Source organism: Adiantum capillus-veneris, chromosome 16, assembly GCF_014529385.1.
Source record: "Adiantum capillus-veneris isolate H3 chromosome 16, ASM1452938v2, whole genome shotgun sequence".
Taxonomy (NCBI): domain Eukaryota; kingdom Viridiplantae; phylum Streptophyta; class Polypodiopsida; order Polypodiales; family Pteridaceae; genus Adiantum; species Adiantum capillus-veneris.
The window spans coordinates 9,393,260-9,410,530 of NC_140946.1; the positions used below are offsets into that span (position 1 = coordinate 9,393,260).

Sequence of the window (17,271 nt, forward strand, 5' to 3'; positions counted from 1 at the left end):
TCAAAGCATACATTTTTCAGCCTTCTGCCAAAAATCCAAAAATACACACACCTTATTCTCAAAAGTACAAAAACAAAGCATGCTACCTACTTGCATTCGGGTACAGTTTTCATGCACTTTGCACTTATATGCACCCCTTAGACCTTTGGCCTCATGCATAGCCAAGCTCTCTTTTCCCTTCGTTCGACGAGGACGTCGAACTCTCTTCAACCAGGGGTGTATATAAGGGGTATGAGCCTCCCGAAAACGGCCACGGGAGGGGACCCCCCACCTAGACACGCTAGCCTCACTACACGCACTCGTGCACCGTGGGGACTCCACGCAAGGTTCCCCAGGGCATGCTATGACCCTCCGTGAGTGCGGGGGAGCCTGAGGCTACGTGGGGCTAGGGACCCGGAACGCAAGACCCGCGAAACGCACCACGGCTGTCGACCCACGGAACGCAACCACGCCCGACATCCGAGCCGGGCCCCTTTGAAGGCAACTCGCTCGAGCCGGTCCCGTCCGAGCCGTCCGAGCCAGGCCCTCTTGAAGACAAGCACCTCGACCCGAGCCGGTCCCGTCCGAGCCGATCCCGTCCGAGCCAAGCCCTCTTGAAGACAAGCATCTCGACCTGAGCCGGCCCCGTTCGAGCCGGGCCCCTTTGAAGGCAACTCGCCCGAGCCGGTCCTGTCCGAGCCGTCCGAGCCAGGCCCGCTTGAAAACAAAAGCACCTTGCCCTGAGCCGGTCCCGTCCAAACGGGGCCCCTTTTCTCCGCAAGCTTCGCAAACGCGCCCACCACGCTTCTCCGCATTGACGGCCCAACTCCCGGGTCGTCACAACAAGGGTCTCACAAGCGCCATATTATGTTAGTAAATATGCACAATTGAATATGGTCAGGAAAAGGAGTTTTTCGAAAGTGTAAAAGTTACTTCTGTGTCACTTTTCCGGGATATTGCATGAGTTCGCTTCTGAAACTGGCAAGCTGTCATCGCCCATACTTGGATTAAATACTAATCGCACGAGCTCACACTAATCATCGAGACGAGGAAATAATCTTCCGTACGGAAGAGTGGTTCAATGCCCACTGTTATTTTCGGGAGCTGTGTTTAAGTTGGAAGATAAGATAAAAACGAAGGCTTTGTTGGGTGGCGCTGCAGAAGGCTCCTCTTTGGGTTTTCGCTTCAGATCTCGAGCTCTCCTTAGGTCTGTAGTCTTTGAACACCATGATTCTCTGTTTCTTAAGCTTGCAAGGAAATGCATTTCTCATGTACATTTTTCCCTCTCAATCTCGAACCTCCTGAAAATTCTATACCTCTAAGGCGAGGAACTCGATTATAATTACGAGCCATGAAAATTGAGCAGAGAATTGTCCTTTCATTTGATGAAAGCGAGGGTGATTGAACCCGCCCCCCCCTTCCCCCTTTCCCGGGGCGTTATCATGTGTAGGATTTTCGCACCTGGAAGAGTGCCTGGTACTACGCAAAACATTTGATTGTTTCTTAGAGGTACAAGCTTCTCTCAGAGGTCAACAAATAGAGCAGTGAGGGCACATTTAATTCTCTCTAAAATGTGTCAATTCCCTCAGAAGTGTGACTGGAAAAAGAAGAGTGGTGCAGCTCATATATGGGCATTGAGTGGTACAGATTGAAAGGCTTGAACTGGGATGTGAGATTTGTACTAGTCGCCTCATTTTCCTCTTTGGACAGCGCTTAAGAACTCCCGCTTCTGCTATACTGAACTGCATGAGTTTGAGGGTGCATCATCCTTTGTAAGTCTGTTCGTTGTCTACAGATGATCAGCTCATTGCCCGTGGCCTCTTGTTGCTTTAGGGCTTAAATTTCTCTGTATAATGTAGTGCAAACAATCTGCCCAACAAGAATTATTTTCATTGCCCACACTTGACTCTTCTTTAAATTAAACGACATGTCCTGACAATAACAAGTTCAACCGGCATACTGGATAGTTTACAATGTGGCTACTGCCCTTGATTTTAGACTTGGCTTGGTAGTCACAGTCTTTTGCTAGAGGAGAAGGGCCTGGTTATATAATCGGCCGTTCTTGGTGATACTTCGTAGAAACATGAAGCAGAAGGGCAGTATTTTATTGGGCTTTTGAATTTTTAGGGATAGCTTGCAGCATTTTGCTATGGGTAGGGGGAGTCTCTCCTTCTACAACACCTTGTTTGATGGTATTTTTGTGATTTTTTTTTTTTGGCATTACTGAATGCCTTGATCGTTTCAAAGGACAAAGATAACTCTTGTTAATTATGTGGCTTTGTTATGTCAAAGGTTTGTACTATTTTCTCATCGCTCTTCAAGATTGTGCTCCTGCTTAGTTTCAATGGTTCTCTTTTCCCAGAAAATAATAGATGATTTTTATGCGGATGATATCAATCTGTGGTCTTGCAATGATTTTTGTACAGATGTAATTTTGCACAAGGACTGGCTCTAAGCTATCAACTAGAAAACGTTTCACTTTCTGTGAGCTGCATCAAATGGTGAGCATCAATGAAGAGGAGAAGCTGAAATAACATTCATTGAAGCTATTTCTGTGTATGTCAGTGGGTGAGTAGATGTACCCGCCATCTTTTCCAGTTGCCAATGTAGCGATGCATGATGAGTTGCTTCCAAGCCATCACAAGCAATTATTACTTTCTGGAACAAATTTACCTGGTGATGCAACCATGGGTACTTCAGCTGACCCAAAGCCGCGCCTTCGCTGGACACCTGATTTACACGATCGTTTTGTTGATGCAGTTACACAGTTGGGAGGAGCAGAGAGTAAGATTTCGGTTGTGAAATTTCATCTGCAACTGTTTCGTGTTGTGCAAGGCTGGTTGCATAAGTGTGTGTATTCATATATTTGTGGACTTTCTTTATGAGGCTCATTAGATATGAGTATTTCATGCATATCACAAAGCAGTTTGATGATGCGATGGGGAGGTTGGTATGCTCAGAGGCTTAACATTTTTGGCACATTCCCTTCATTTTTATTTTCGAGGATGACTGATTTCCTTTCTCCCCACAGCTGAGTTGTGGAGGCAGAGGAGAGACATCTTTCTTTGATATAGCTTACAGAATGGATGTAACATATGATTACAACAGAGGCGTCGGGTTCATGTGTTCCTAGGAGAATGTGAGTTCAGGTACAAATTTTCATGGTTTTCTTGAGCAGGTGTATATCAGTTTGGACGTAGCTAGGATGGTGGACACATCCCTTGGTGCCAAAGGAACCCGTATAGGCATCTCACAGACAAAGTTTCTATCTATTGTCACTGATGTAGATGTACTTCGTGTGTTTATATTGCTTTTGGGCATTTCTTTTGAAAGAAATATGAAGGGTGCCATGCTGAGAGAGAGAGAGAGAGAGAGAGAGAGAGAGAGAGAGAGAGAGAGAGCTGCAAACTGTCGAATCCCTACCAAACCCTAGCCCTAACCCTAACCCTGCCGAACCCTAACCCTAAACCTGCGCCAGAGTTATGCGTAACGAGAACGGGGACGGGCCTCCCTACGAAACGGGGGAACGGCAAGGGGTCCGGAACGGGAACGGCAGAAAAAGCACCCGAATAATGTAATTTTAGTGTTATGTGTTTGAATACAAGTAGTACTAGAGTCCTTTGACTCTAATACCCACAAAGAACATGATTTGAAGACCATTCAACCATATTATGACTTGATTGTGATGTGTGGCAAATGAAATATGGTCGTGATAAAAGTATCAGGCAACGACGGCATCCACCTCTTCCTTCTTCTTTGGGTCCCAAGAGGTGGCAAGGGTCCTTTGGCGATGAATTGGACCGGATGAAGATCCACTGCCATCGGCATCGGGTAGGAAAATGAGGGTCTTTGGGTCGATAGCTTTGCGTGCGGGCTCGGATTTATGTTTGAATTGCCGATCCTTTTCCTCAAGCTCCTTCCTCTTCTCGATGCTTACGTAGGTGCAAAATCTCACCTCATGTCCCGGCGCCCGATTAAAGTGTGCCCTCACTTTGTCATGCCCCCCTTTTTGCGTGTAAGAGCATAGCTTGCATGCCCATGCACAAGCACCTCCTGCCGCCTACAAGGTGCCCTCTAAAGTCACTTCATCCGATCATGACCATTCCTTCCGCTTTTTAGTGTTGCTTGCATGAACGGAGGGGGTTGTACAAGAAGAAGAGGCCATGGATTATCCGAGAAAGAGAGAGAGCTTGATTGGTTGAGAGCTTGAGAGAGAGGCTTCACTCCTTGAGAGCAAGGGAGAGAGAGCTTGAGGGCAATGGAGAGAGAGCTTGAGAGTAAGGGAGAGAGAGCTTGAGAGCTTGAGGGTAGACTGTAGAGCAATGGAGAGGTTGAAAGCTTGAGTGAAAGAAAGGGGTGAGGGGGGTGCATTTTATAAGCTTTGCTCCCCTCCTGAAACCGGCCTGTAAGGCGGTAGCCTTTGGCTTTCACCCGAAATTCTTTACTTTAGACACACACAGAGAGCACTTTAGCAGGGTAACCTGCGACGGGAATTAACACTTAAGCACATACATGGCTCGGAAGCTAGAATGCTTCGAGCGCACACCGACAACCTGTAGGCCCCAAAATTGGCGCCCCTTTCGGTATTTCTTTATTCTTTAGGAGGGTAAATTACAAAGAAGAGTCCTGGGAATCCTACAACTATATCTTGCTAGATACCACCTATTTTGGCAAAATTTCGGCAGCATAACAACCTCAAAACTTGCCTAAAACCAATTTCCCTGCTGGTACTCGCTTCTACTGGCATAAACCCTCTGATTCCTGCCCAAAAACAGTAAATTCAGCACGATGTATTTATTGCTTTTTCATCTGTTTTCAGCCCTAAACAGCCCCCGAACTGTCGTCTAATAGTGGGGCACGGTTCCCAATGCTTCTAGCGTCATTGCGGCTGCAAAATAGTCCAAAAACAACGTTTACACAGTGTTGAAAACACACCTGTTTGGTGAGGTTATGACCCTCATCGGTGCCTGCTTTGGAGTAGCAATTAGCTACTTCTGTTCTTGCTCAAGGAGGCTCTTGCCTCGGCACAAAAGCATGAAACCACACAGTTGTACATCAGTCAAATGAAGAGCCCTCTTGTGGGGCATCACATAACTGCACTTAGGGGAGAGAGAGCAATGTGTAGTGTGCAGGTCATCACTCCTAGCACCATGCTGCACATAGAGAGGAAAGCATGCACTCCATGGCTCTTAACCTGTTGACAGGTTTCACAAATGAGCCCTCCCAACTACAAAATTCAGCGCCCATTTTTCTGTAAGAGGAAAGTGCACAAAAATATGCCACTTGGCGCGATTACAAGCATTTTCGTGTTTCGGGGTTTTCGCCTAAAAATCTCCCGACTGGTTGCCTAATTGACTTCGCGGCAGGGTTCTAAAATGTTCCCGTTGTCATTTCGAAGGTAATGACGCGAACACATTTCATGACCCAAAATAGCAGTTTCCTAATTTTTAGGAGATGCCTCCGTTGGGCTTCCACTGTTCTTCTGACCATCTATCCCCATTGGGACCGCATTCAAAAATGCAATGTGGCCCAACCGTCGGGTATTTTCCTTTCGTGGTCCCACCTTGACTTTATGCCTTTATTGAGTTCACTTCTTAGTATCCACCAACTTGTCAAGTGCGACGGGGGGACCTAAATGATCTTGACTTGAGCCTAGACATGCTCTTACTATACGAATTCCAGTGCCGACCAACTTCCCGTCTGTAGGTGAAACTACTGTTCACATTGGCCATACAATGTTCGACCATTTGCAACTTCAAAAAGAGGATCTCAAAAATAAAACAAAAATCATTGGAAAGAAACCAACAACTAAGGTTAGCGGTTGCCACGTCCTCGTGACATAGTTAACAGTTGCCACGTCCTCGTGACATACACGCCTCTTGAAATCTCAAACGTCCTCGATTGCATACCATAAATACACGTCACTGATAATCTTGTGTTAGCACTCTTTTATCAATGATCATCGCATGTATCCGCAAGAAAGGTCGTAACACATAGAAACAAATGACTTAATGAGACCTTCATAGTTTTGTCATTTCCATCTATTACACGGAATTCATATGTACATTTGATGTGCTAGACCTATCATTACCCCTCCTTTGCACACATTGGGTTGGGGCATAAGTAGGTTGTAACCCAAAGGCTTCAAGGTAAAGCTGCAATACATTTGGTGACTCTGACAGTTCATGCTCTTCCATCCACTTTGCATCCATAGGTGGAAAGTTCTTGAACTTCACACCAAATAGTGTCTTGCAACTTTTCTGTCCTTATTTGCCAAAACTTGCTCAGGTACCAGGATCTCATCAAGTTCTTGAACTTTTGGCTGATCCTCATTTGGCACATCACCCACGAAGGGTCTTTGTCACGTGACACATCCAACCCTATCTGTCCGTGGACAAGCTACAACATGACCAAGGTTCAGTCAGTCAAGTCAGTCTAGAATAGGAAGTGATCTGGAACTTTTGTGAGTCTGTTCGCAGACCGTGCATGTCCAGACACTTAGATTAGATGCATATCCTTCGGTTGCACACAACATGATCATCAACATTCCCATCAGAATCCATCAGGGGAGTTTTCCAATGCATTAAACCTATTTTCCCTATTTTTGACACTTTTGACTTATTTATTAAGTGACTTTTGTTGGCAACTAGGTAGAGCAATTTTGCTAAGATAATATAAAAGCAAACCAGACCGATTCTCAAGCAAGACAAGAACCACCCCTCAGCCTGGCGTTTTCTTCATGAACAAGGCTAGCGTTTTTCCACCAGGCATCACTGGCATCTTCAGCCCTGCCTTGGGCGATTCCAGCAGCGTTTTCCACAGGATTATTCAGCCGTGCACTTGGTGATTCCCGCAGCATTGTTTGCATTAGCAAATACAACCTCAGCCAGCGTTTTTACAACAGCTTATTCAGCGTTTTGAAGCAGCAGAATTCAGCCACACTTAGCGTTTTTGGACAGCAGTACAACAGCGTTTCTGGGAGCCACTCAGTAGCGTTTTTCATGACATCAGGACCAGCGTTTTCATGCCAGCAAGCCAGCGTTTGTGGACAACCAATTCAACAGATAGAAGGGTAGCAGATCCAGTGACTGAAAGCAAGAAAGAATAGTACGACAAGAACCAGTTCCAGCATTAGATTCGTCATCGTCGTCCACACCGTTGACCTCGACATAGCCCATTAGATTTGCATCAGCATCTTGTACTAGATTGTGCAATCAATAGTAGACAACTCTTGCCATCAAAAGTGGGGCCCTTGGAGGAGGGTTTTAGAACTTCTCGGTGTCGTATTTTCTTCTCTCTATCTCTCAGTCTCATGCACCTTCACGCACAGTGTCCATTCACTTTGTTTGTGTCCATTGCACTCTCTCATTAAGGAACGGAAGGCTCTCCCTTCCGTAAGTAAAAAGGAACCCTTGAGCACAATTCGGAGCACTCATCTTGAGCAAAGTTCAACATTCACTTCCGCTGAACCTTACATTGGTATCAGAGCTTTGACAGTGTTCTATATCACTTAAGGAAAGAACCACAAGAATCACAAGAATTTTTTTTGCTTGTTGCGGTCGCATGTAACCCAAGTTCTCTTGGGCGTGCCGATTCCTAATCGTGTTTTTGAAGAGTGACAGGAAACCAAAGAAAGAAGGGCTTGTCCAGCCTCCCCATGTGCCTTGAGAGCGGACCGTGCACTTAGCGGCTGGCCAATCGACGTGAGGTGGAAAAAAGCAACCTTGGTGTGAGCGCAAGGCTACCAAGGGGTGTGCCCGCGGAAAAGAGCAGAACTCGGGTAAAGAGAAGATCCTTCTCTAACACAGATTGCAAGCGAAAGAAGATCCTCAAGAACCTCAAGAACTCAAGAGCCCCAAGATTCCAAGAACCCAAGAACCCAAGACCCACAAGAAGCCAAGTTCCTCGAGAACTTAAGAACCAAGATCATAGTGTATGGTCATCACCCGAAGCGGAATGGATACTTTGCATGGAGGTGGGGTGAGCATGGGAGTGGCGAAGAAGAGTTTTTCCCACCAGGAGGTTTTCCCGACCCTCCTTCCCTATCTACGCCACGGATTGTACCAAATCCTTTCTTGAGCCATTGTTGCAAACACCACCACTCAACTAGCATAGTAAGAGGTCACCTTGTACCATGACGCGTTAGAGACCTGTTCTTTAAACAAAAACATGTATGAATTAAACATTTGCAAGATATATAGTAACGATACTTGTTAAGTATGTTGTACAAATTTGCAAATATTTCTATCCAACTAAGAATAAACAATTTAAAAATATAAATTATGATGAGATTACACACCTCTAATAATCATGGATTGGAAGTACCTACCTGCAAGATGTAACAAAGAAGGTTGTTTTAGAGGAAAAGTGGTGAATTTAACCTCTCTAACCTTCAACCTTTCACTATTTAATACTCATCAAGTTTTAACACAAAAGCAACCTTTGTGCCAAGCACTACAAAACAAGTAGAGGCAAGACCTTAGACTTCATAGTCTATGAAAATAAGAACACAACAAAAAGTAAGAAGTATATTGTTCCCTTGCATCAAGGGGTGTTTCTTTCAAATATGTGATGGTGTTGGTAAGCTTCATAAGGTTGACATCAGTTAGCCGTGCACTTAAAGAAAGCCGACGAATTCACGCCCCTTTCTTTCAATTGGGTTGATTTCCAAGACAAGTTCAAGGCGCGGTTTATGCCACCTCAATATCTCGCACGATTGAAGGACGATTGGCACGGTCTAAAGCAAAATGGTATGCTAGTTATGCCTTTCTCTAATCGTGTTCCGCAAATCGGATGCGGAGCGCAAAGAGGCATTCCTTTATGGTTTGGACGAGTATATCAAGTACGATGTCGAGGTGCTCGATCCAATTGATCTCAACAAGGCGGTAGCGATTGCTATCGCATAGGAGATGAAGCACAACAAGGGAAAGCCCAAGGAAAACAAGACTTCCACAAGTACCTCTCAGACTTCTCAGAACCCTCAGAATAATTAGAATGGTAAGAATGGTAAGAACGGTAACTCTGCTAACCAATCTGCCAATAGTCTCTCAGGAAAGAACTCTCAAAATGAACTTAAGGGTAAAGCTAACACAATTGTCAAACCAAAGTTCACTCCAGATGAAAAGGTAGCACAGGGAATTTTAGGAGGATACATCATGTCGGAAGAGCAAAGCACTTATTCTAAGGAAGGTCGTTGTTTTCATTGTCACATTAAGGGTCACATAAAAAGAACATGTCCTAAGCTTGAATCGAATGAATCTAAAGAATCCACAGACCCCACTTTCTTTGTCAATGCAATAAATGACAACACGAGTGTGCCCCAAGTTTCTCATGACCCTCCCATTGATGAGTCTCTCATTAAATGTTATGGTCATATGACGGGGCAGTGTTTTGTCATATTGTTTGAGCCAGGCAGTATGCATTAGTCCCTCTCTTGTTGAGAGAGCCCGCCTAGAGGTTAGTCAGAAATCCCCTCTCGAGATCTCTGGCTTCGCTCCTGGTATGGACTCTCTCATCACGAAGGAGTGCTTTGATGTGTTGTTTACAGTTCAACAAGCTGCTTTCCGTAGAAAATTTTTAGTCTCTCCTCTCTCAGGATGTGATATGGTTTTGGGTTTTCGATGGTTTCGTGAGCATAACCCTCTCATTGATTGGGCGGAAAATACGTTCACTTTCAATACCAAAAGTGACTCTCCTATTGTCATTCGTGGAGAGCAAGTTGTTCATTCTCCATCTCTCATTTCTAATGTGCAGGCGAAGATTGAACGGATTCGGGAGAAGGAGACTCTCTCGGTCTCGTCTTCTCCAAAGCATGATACACAGGAATTGCATGATTATGATAAGCATGATGAATTGCATGATAACGATGAGCCTGATGGTTTGGATGCTAAGGACAAGCATGATGATTTGTATGATGATCAAGATGTGTTTTCTCACAAGCATGATGCTTTGTACGATCGAGACGTGATTGTTCACAAGGATGATGTGTTAGTTGAACCTTTCTTTAGTGAAGCTAACCTCATTGCAGATTCGATCAATCACGAAGAACTTATCTTGGCTCTCGAGTCGAGGTCCACAGTACCCCCACATGAAGATTCGATCAAAAACGAAGAACCGATCTTGGCTCTCGAGCCTAGGTTCAAAGAACCCTCACAGGAAGTATTATGTGTTCGCATGATTAGTCAGCACGCATTGTATGAGTGTTTCATTCGTGATCGTTTCTTGTATTTTAGTCAGCGTCTCTATGTGATCCCTTTTCCTTGGCATGACATATTGTACATTGAGCATGTTTCACTCATGAATGAGCACGGATGTATGCGGATTGTTCATGAAAAGCTGAAAAGTAAGCATTCAAGGAAGTCACATTTCATGTCTCTTCCTTGGCATGACACAGTTGTAGAAAGAGCACCAGAAAGTATGACCACCAAGCATGGGCATTTCCGTTGCCAATTGCCACAGTTGATTGATTTAGATTAGAAAGACATGATTCGCTCTCATTGTTTGCGTGTGTGTGATGAACGGTTTGGCACTCCGTCTGTTTGTTAATCTACATTGCATGCACAGTCTTTTAGGAAGACGAGATTTTTTCCAGTCACTTTACATGAAGTAGGTATGTTCATGTTTTTGTGTTGGAAGTGGTTTCAAGAATTTTCAGCCTTGGAGATTCTTGAAGAAGATGGACCTACGTCCATAGGCAAAGTTGAAGCATTGAAGGAGCTGCAGAAGACTTTGTGTCGCTTTCTGCGCGGCCCAAAGAAGCAAGCGTTGCAAACCTTTATGAAGTTCAAGTATCGCATGATCCACATATCAGAGTGGGCCGGCGAAGAGTCCTTTCTAGGATTCCAGACCTTGTTGGCGATCTCCCTCGACGCCATACAATTTGGTACCAGTACCTCACTTTGAAAAGGAGGGGATGTCACGTGACGCATCCAACCCTATGTGTCCGTGGACAAGCTACAACATGACCAGGGTTCAATCAGTCAAGTCAGTCTAGAATAGGAAGTGATCTGGCACTTTTGTGAGTCTGTTCGCAGACCGTGCATGTCCAGACACTTAGATTGGATGCATATCCTTTGGTTGTACACATCATGATCATCAGCATTCCCATCAGAATCCATCAGGGGAATTTTCCAATGCATTAAACCTATTTTCCCTATTTTTGACATTTTTCACTTATTTATTAAGTGACTTTTGTTGGGAACTAGGTAGGGCAATTTTGCTAAGATAATGTAAAAGCAAACCAGAGTTAGCACTTTCTGGCAGAGGAGGCAACAGGAGCATTGCTCAACAGGCCGATTCTCAAGCAAGACAAGAACCACCCCTCAGCTTGGCATATTCTTCATGAACAAGGCCAGCGTTTTTCCACCAGGCATCACTCGTGTTTTCAGCCCTGCCTTGGGCGATTCCAGCAGCGTTTTCCACGAGAGTATTCAGCCCTGCACATGGGTGATTCCCGCTGCATTGTTTGCATCAGCAAATACAACCTCAGCCAGCGTTTTTACAGCAGCTTATTCAGCGTTTTGAAGCAGCAGAATTCAGCCACACTTAGCGTTTTAGGACAGCAGTACAGCAGCATTTCTGGCAGCCACTCAGTAGCGTTTTTCATGACATCAGGATCAGCTTTTTCATGCGAGCAAGCCAGCGTTTATGGACAACCAATTCAACAGATAGAAGGGTAGTAGATCCAGTGACTCCAAGCAAGAAAGAACAGTACGACAAGAACCGGTTCCAGCATTAGATTCGTCATCGTCGTCCACACCGTCGACCTTGACATAGCCCATTAGATTTGTATCAACATCTTGTACTAGATTGTGCAATCAATAGTAGACCACTCTCGCCATCGAGAGTGGGGCCCTTGGAGGAGGGTTTTACAACTTCTCGGTGTCGTATTCTCTTCTCTCTTTCTCTCAATCTCATGCACCTTCACGCACAGTGTCCATTCACTTTGTTTGTGTCCATTGCACTCTCTCATTAAGGAACGAAAGGCTCTCCCTTCCGTAAGTAAAAAGGAACCCTTGAGCACAGTTCGGAGCACTCATCTTGAGCAAAGTTCAACATTTACTTCCGCTGCACCTTAGAAGACTCACATGAAACGCATTATGAATCTTCCACACATCAGGCAATTTCAGCCTATAGGCCACATCGCTAATCTTGTCAAGCACTTGAAAAGACCCATAGTAACGCATGGTGAGCTTAGGAAACAACCGTTCCTTGCACTTCATCTTCCTTAATTTTTGCCTTTTCGAACCTTAACAGAACCCAATGACCAGGTAATAACAACAATTCACGACGGTGATGATCAACAACCTTTTTTTGCTTTCCTTGGGTCTACTCCAAGGCAACTTTAATTTTCTTATACATTTCATCCATGTTTTCAACATTTCGATTTGCCTCAAAGATCTTGTACTTTGTATGCAAAATGGGAGGAACTTTTTTGCCGCCTTCAACAATCTCAAAAGGTGCCTTGCCAGTCGACGAATGCACTGTATTTTTGTATGCATACTCAAGCATAGGCAAATACTATTCCCACTTGTCCTTATTATCTGACACATAACATTTCAGCAGATCTAAGATAGTAGAATTAGCTTGTTCTGACTGTCCATCAGTTTGTGGATGAAATGAAGACGAGAACTTGAGCGTAGTGCCGCGTAGTGCCCATGTTCTCAAATAATCCTCTCCAGAACAAACTGTTCATGCGAGGATCACGATCACTGATAATTGATTGTGGCATACCATGGTACTTCAACACATTGTACATGAACAAGCGTGCCATCTGATCAGATTTATCTTCTTCCTGACAGGGATAAATTGGGCTTGCTTGCTGAACATGCAGATAATGGTCTATATACCATCATTCCTTATTGGCGTTCTTGGAAGATCAAATATAAAGTCCATAGCAATGCTTTCCCATGGCTTATCCGGAATCGGCAGTGGTTGTAACAGCCGTGGTGCCTTTTGCTTGTCAAACTTGACCTTTGGCAAATCACCCATGCTTGCACAAAGGCATCCACATCTCTCCTCAAGGTAAGCCAATAGAAGAATGTCTCTACCGCTTTAACTGTCGCAACAATACAACGATGCCCTGCATACGGTGTGACACGACTCTCTTCCATGACCTTATGTCGCAATGGCCTTGCGACACAAAGTCTGCCATGCATCATCATAAAACCATCTTTGAGGAGGTAGTGCTCATGATGCTGCCCGTCTTGCAATGGTTCAAAGATCCTTGCAAAATCTTCATCAGTAGCATACTGTCCCTTCATGTCATCCAACTCATGATGATAAGGAATTGACACAGTTGAAATTTGTGGCTTCCTTGATAACGCATTAGCCACAACATTGTTATTGCCTTCCACATGCATAATCTGGAAGTGGAACATAGAAAGAATGTTTGCCCATTGCATATGCTTTTCGGATAGCTTTGATTGTTTCAAGAAGTATCGCAAGGTCTGATGGTGTGTTTGTACAACAAAATCAACACCTAGCTAGAAAGCGGATGAATCATGGCCAAGAGCTCTTTCTCATAGACTTGCATAGTCTTTTCTTGCCCTTGCAAAATTCGGCTTTCATAAGCTACTACCCGTTCATCTTGCCTTAGCACTGCTCCAATGCTACTGCCACACGCGTCACACTGGACCACAAATGACTTCCTGAGATCTGGCAAAACAATTATCGGATCTGAAGTCAACTTTTCCTTTAAGAGACTAAAAGCTGAAATCTCTTTTTGGGTCCATCTGAAAGTGACCTCTTTCTTTTGCAAAGCGTAAAGAGGCGATGCTATCTCTTCAAAATTCCTGATAAACCTTCTATAGTAGGAACACAATCCCAAGAAGCTTCTGACGTTGTGCATAATCTTCAAGTTTGGCCATGTCTTAATAGCTTCCACCTTTGCGGTACCCATTCTAACACCATCCTTTGAGACTATGTGGCCAAGAAAGTGGATCTCTTCCAGGAAGAATTCACTTTTCTTAGGATTGACAAGTAGCTTGTGACTGCGCAGCTCTTCGAACACAATGGTAAAGTGACGCCTATGTTTCTCTTCATTCTTCAAATAGACTATCATGTCATTGAAGAACGTCCCAAGAAACTGTTGATGCGAGTGAAAAATCCAGTCCATCATTCTGTTGAACGTGGTAGGAGCATTTGTTAGCTTAAACGGCATCACTAGAAATTGATAAAGACCAAATGTCGTTCTAAACGCAATCTTGTGCACATCCTCTGGCCTCATACGAATCTGATGGTACCCACTCTTAAGGTCTATCCTGCTGAAAATTGCAGCAGCCTCTAAATGATCGAGAATATCATCAATTCTAGGAATAGGAAACCTATTCTTGATGGTATTCTTATTCAACACACGGTAATCAATACACATGCGCCATGAGCCATCCTTTTTCTGCACTAGGAGCATTGGGGAGCAAAAGAGTGAAGAACTAGGCTGAATCAACCCCTTCTCTAATAACTCCTCAACCTGGCCCATAATCTCTTTCTGCTGCGCCGCACTAACCCTGTAGGGAGGTCTATATGGTGGGCTACACCCTGGCACCAAATCTATCTGATGGTCCTCAGGTCTCTCTGGCGGCAATTGCGACGGTAATGAATTAGAAAAACAGTCACTAAACTCTTGCAAAACTGCTGACCTTTCTTTATCTAACACAGATAAATTTGACTGACAATTATCTGAGACATCACTTGCAAAAATCAAGTACACAGAAACATGATTCTTTACTACAGAAGTGATAGCGGAAGCAGATACAATAGGGACAGAGTCCCCTTTGAGCTTTACATCCAAAACATGAGTTTTGCCCCTATGTTGAAGGTGATCGTCTTGCCGAAGGCATCCAGCACGCCATGTACTCTGAACATCCACGGAATTCTAAGTAACGCATCTCACCCACCTTCCAATGGCATGATATAGAACTCTTCTGTGTCTACATATGACTGAATATGCAGATGAGCTTTCCAATAATGGGAGTAACACTCTGAGTGGCCAGGACATGCCAACCCTGCCGCTGCTGTGTACCCCATCTCTTCAGCTCTGATGCCCAGCTTCATAGCAACTTTGGTGAGATAAAGTTTGCTTTGGCACCTGGATCAAAGAAGATGAGTCCCGTCTGATCTCTAGCTTTACCTTATGCCCTGCATAACTCACTGGCATCTGTACTGGGCCTATCACCCACCATATCTGACACCAAACCTGTCGTGGGTTTAGGCTTCTTGCCTCTCTGGTCCTCTTTATCATCTGAGTTAGCTTGTCTTTTCCTTTGTGGACAATTGGTACCAAAGTGACCAGTCTGCTCGCATATAAAGCATTTGTTTTCAGCCATTAGGACCTTCTTTTCTTGAGCGACTTACGCACAAAAGGCTTCCTTTTCTGTTTCTTTGCCTGCGCTCCAGAAGTCTCGGTTGAATCCTTGTCTTTGGTGGCCTTTTCTGACCCCTGTGACGCTTCAGGAGCCGTTTTCGCAAACGGCTTCTTCGCTGAATTTTTCTTTTGCTGCCCTCCTTTCTCTCTTTACAACTGTCCACGTCATCGGGCAAGACTGCCACATCATCTGTTTGTGACATACCCCCCTCTTGAAAGAATTGTAGTCGCCCTCGTTTACGCCTGCAAAAACAGACTTAAGCCATAAACCAGTTCAGTAGACATTGACTCTTAAGTATCGACTCACTAGACGACACATTCAACACTTCCACAAAGACAACAATCACTAATCATCAAATCACATAGAATCCATTGAGATCTAGGACCATGATTCCTGGCAATGTGTTTAGCAAATCACATCTAGATCCACACCGGACATTACTGATGTCGGATAAACTAATTCTTATTACGATCATATCCACATAATCTCAAGACTGAAATGCTGCAGTTATTTCGTCTTTCAAATCTGCACTCAAACAAAATGAGAGAGAGTACTTCTAAATCAGATTCATTTTCGGGGATTCCCATGTCCAAGTTCTTTATTCATAAAGTCATACAGGAGAATAATGTAAGCACATCAGTATCATGAAATCCAAAGGAAAATCAGTGACTTTATTCCATCCGGGTAATCTGTGACAAAGGAGCGGAGTAACTCCCCTCTTGTGTAGTCCGGTCTGCATCAATTTCAACGTTGCTAATCTGTGGGGTCTCTCGGAATAGACGCAGCTAGATCGAAAGCCTCAAGGTAAGTTCCAATATCTGAGGAGTATCTGCCAAGTCCTCCTCCTCCATTCATTTTGCATCCAATGCCGGATAACTCTTGAATATCACCAAGAACCGTCGTATTACTTTACCTTTCACTTTCCTTTCCTTTTGAGCTAGTATCTGTTCAGGAACGAGTCTCCTTGCTCTCTTCTACTTCAGGTTGCTCGTCAGGCTCCTTGTCGACTGGCACTTCACCTTGAAAGGTTTCAAGAGACTTACACGAAATGCATTGTGAATCTTCCAAGTATCTAGCAACTTCAGTCTGAAGGATTTATCTTTTCTTGAATCTGTAAAGAGCCATAATGTCTCATACTTAGCTTGGGAAAAAGCCGCTCCTTTCCCTTTCTTTTCCTGAGGCGTGCCTTCTCAAATTGTAAAAGCACCCAATTATCTTCCTTCAACTGCAAGTCTCATCGATGTTTATTAGCTGTCTTCCTATGCCGTGCTTGAGACTTCTCAAGAGCCTCACAAACCTCGGCAAAAGCAGTGTCCAAATCTCTTGTATACTGATGTGCTTCAAAAATCGTATCTTTTGGTGCTTAGAAATGAAGGAACCTTCTTAGCAACCCTCGATTACTTCAAATGGTGCCTTCCTTGTCGATGAATGAACCGTGTTGTTGTAGTCAAATTCCACCGAGGGCAAGTACTTTTTCTGATGTGAAATGTAATAAATCCAAAACCACTGAATTGGCTATCTCAGATTGCCAATCTGTTTGTGGGTGGAATAAGGATGAGAACTGCAACCGCGTGCCAATGTTCTCCCAAATTGCCCGCTAAAACAAACTCGTGAATCAAGGATCTCTGTCCGATACTATAGACTCGGGCCTGCCATGTAACCGAAAAATTCGTGAGACGAATAGTCTTGCCAAATGGTTAGGCTTAACTGTCTTCTTTAGCGGAATGAAGTGAGCCTGCTTGCTAAATCTGTCAATGATTGTCCAGATCTCATCATGCCCACTTTGGGTCTTGGGAAGATCAAAAATGAAATCCATAGCAACGCTATGCCATGGGCGAGAGGGTATGGATAAAGGCTGTAAAAGTTGTGGTGTCTTATGCCTGTCAAACTTGACCTTTTGTGTTAGGTGTAGCGGAATGATTGTTTGCTC

At 44.3% G+C, this 17,271-nt stretch overlaps 1 protein-coding gene across 4 annotated transcripts in view; it reads left to right on the forward strand.

The window, feature by feature from the left end:
- Positions 1 to 950: 950 nt before the first annotated feature.
- The window catches only part of LOC147438542 (protein PHR1-LIKE 2-like), a 52,875-nt gene continuing 36,554 nt past the window's right edge, over positions 951 to 17,271 (forward strand). Inside the window, exons 1-3 of one of the 4 annotated variants that reach the window (XM_086484636.1) lie at positions 951 to 1,186; positions 2,406 to 2,480; positions 2,545 to 2,763. In XM_086484636.1, the coding sequence (XP_086340762.1) occupies positions 2,556 to 2,763 (208 nt within the window). In that variant the 5' untranslated portion in view covers positions 951 to 1,186; positions 2,406 to 2,480; positions 2,545 to 2,555. Of the gene's footprint in view, positions 1,187 to 2,405; positions 2,764 to 17,271 lie in introns of all 4 variants that reach the window. The other 3 variants (XM_086484637.1, XM_086484635.1, XM_086484639.1) reach the window with 3 other exon arrangements.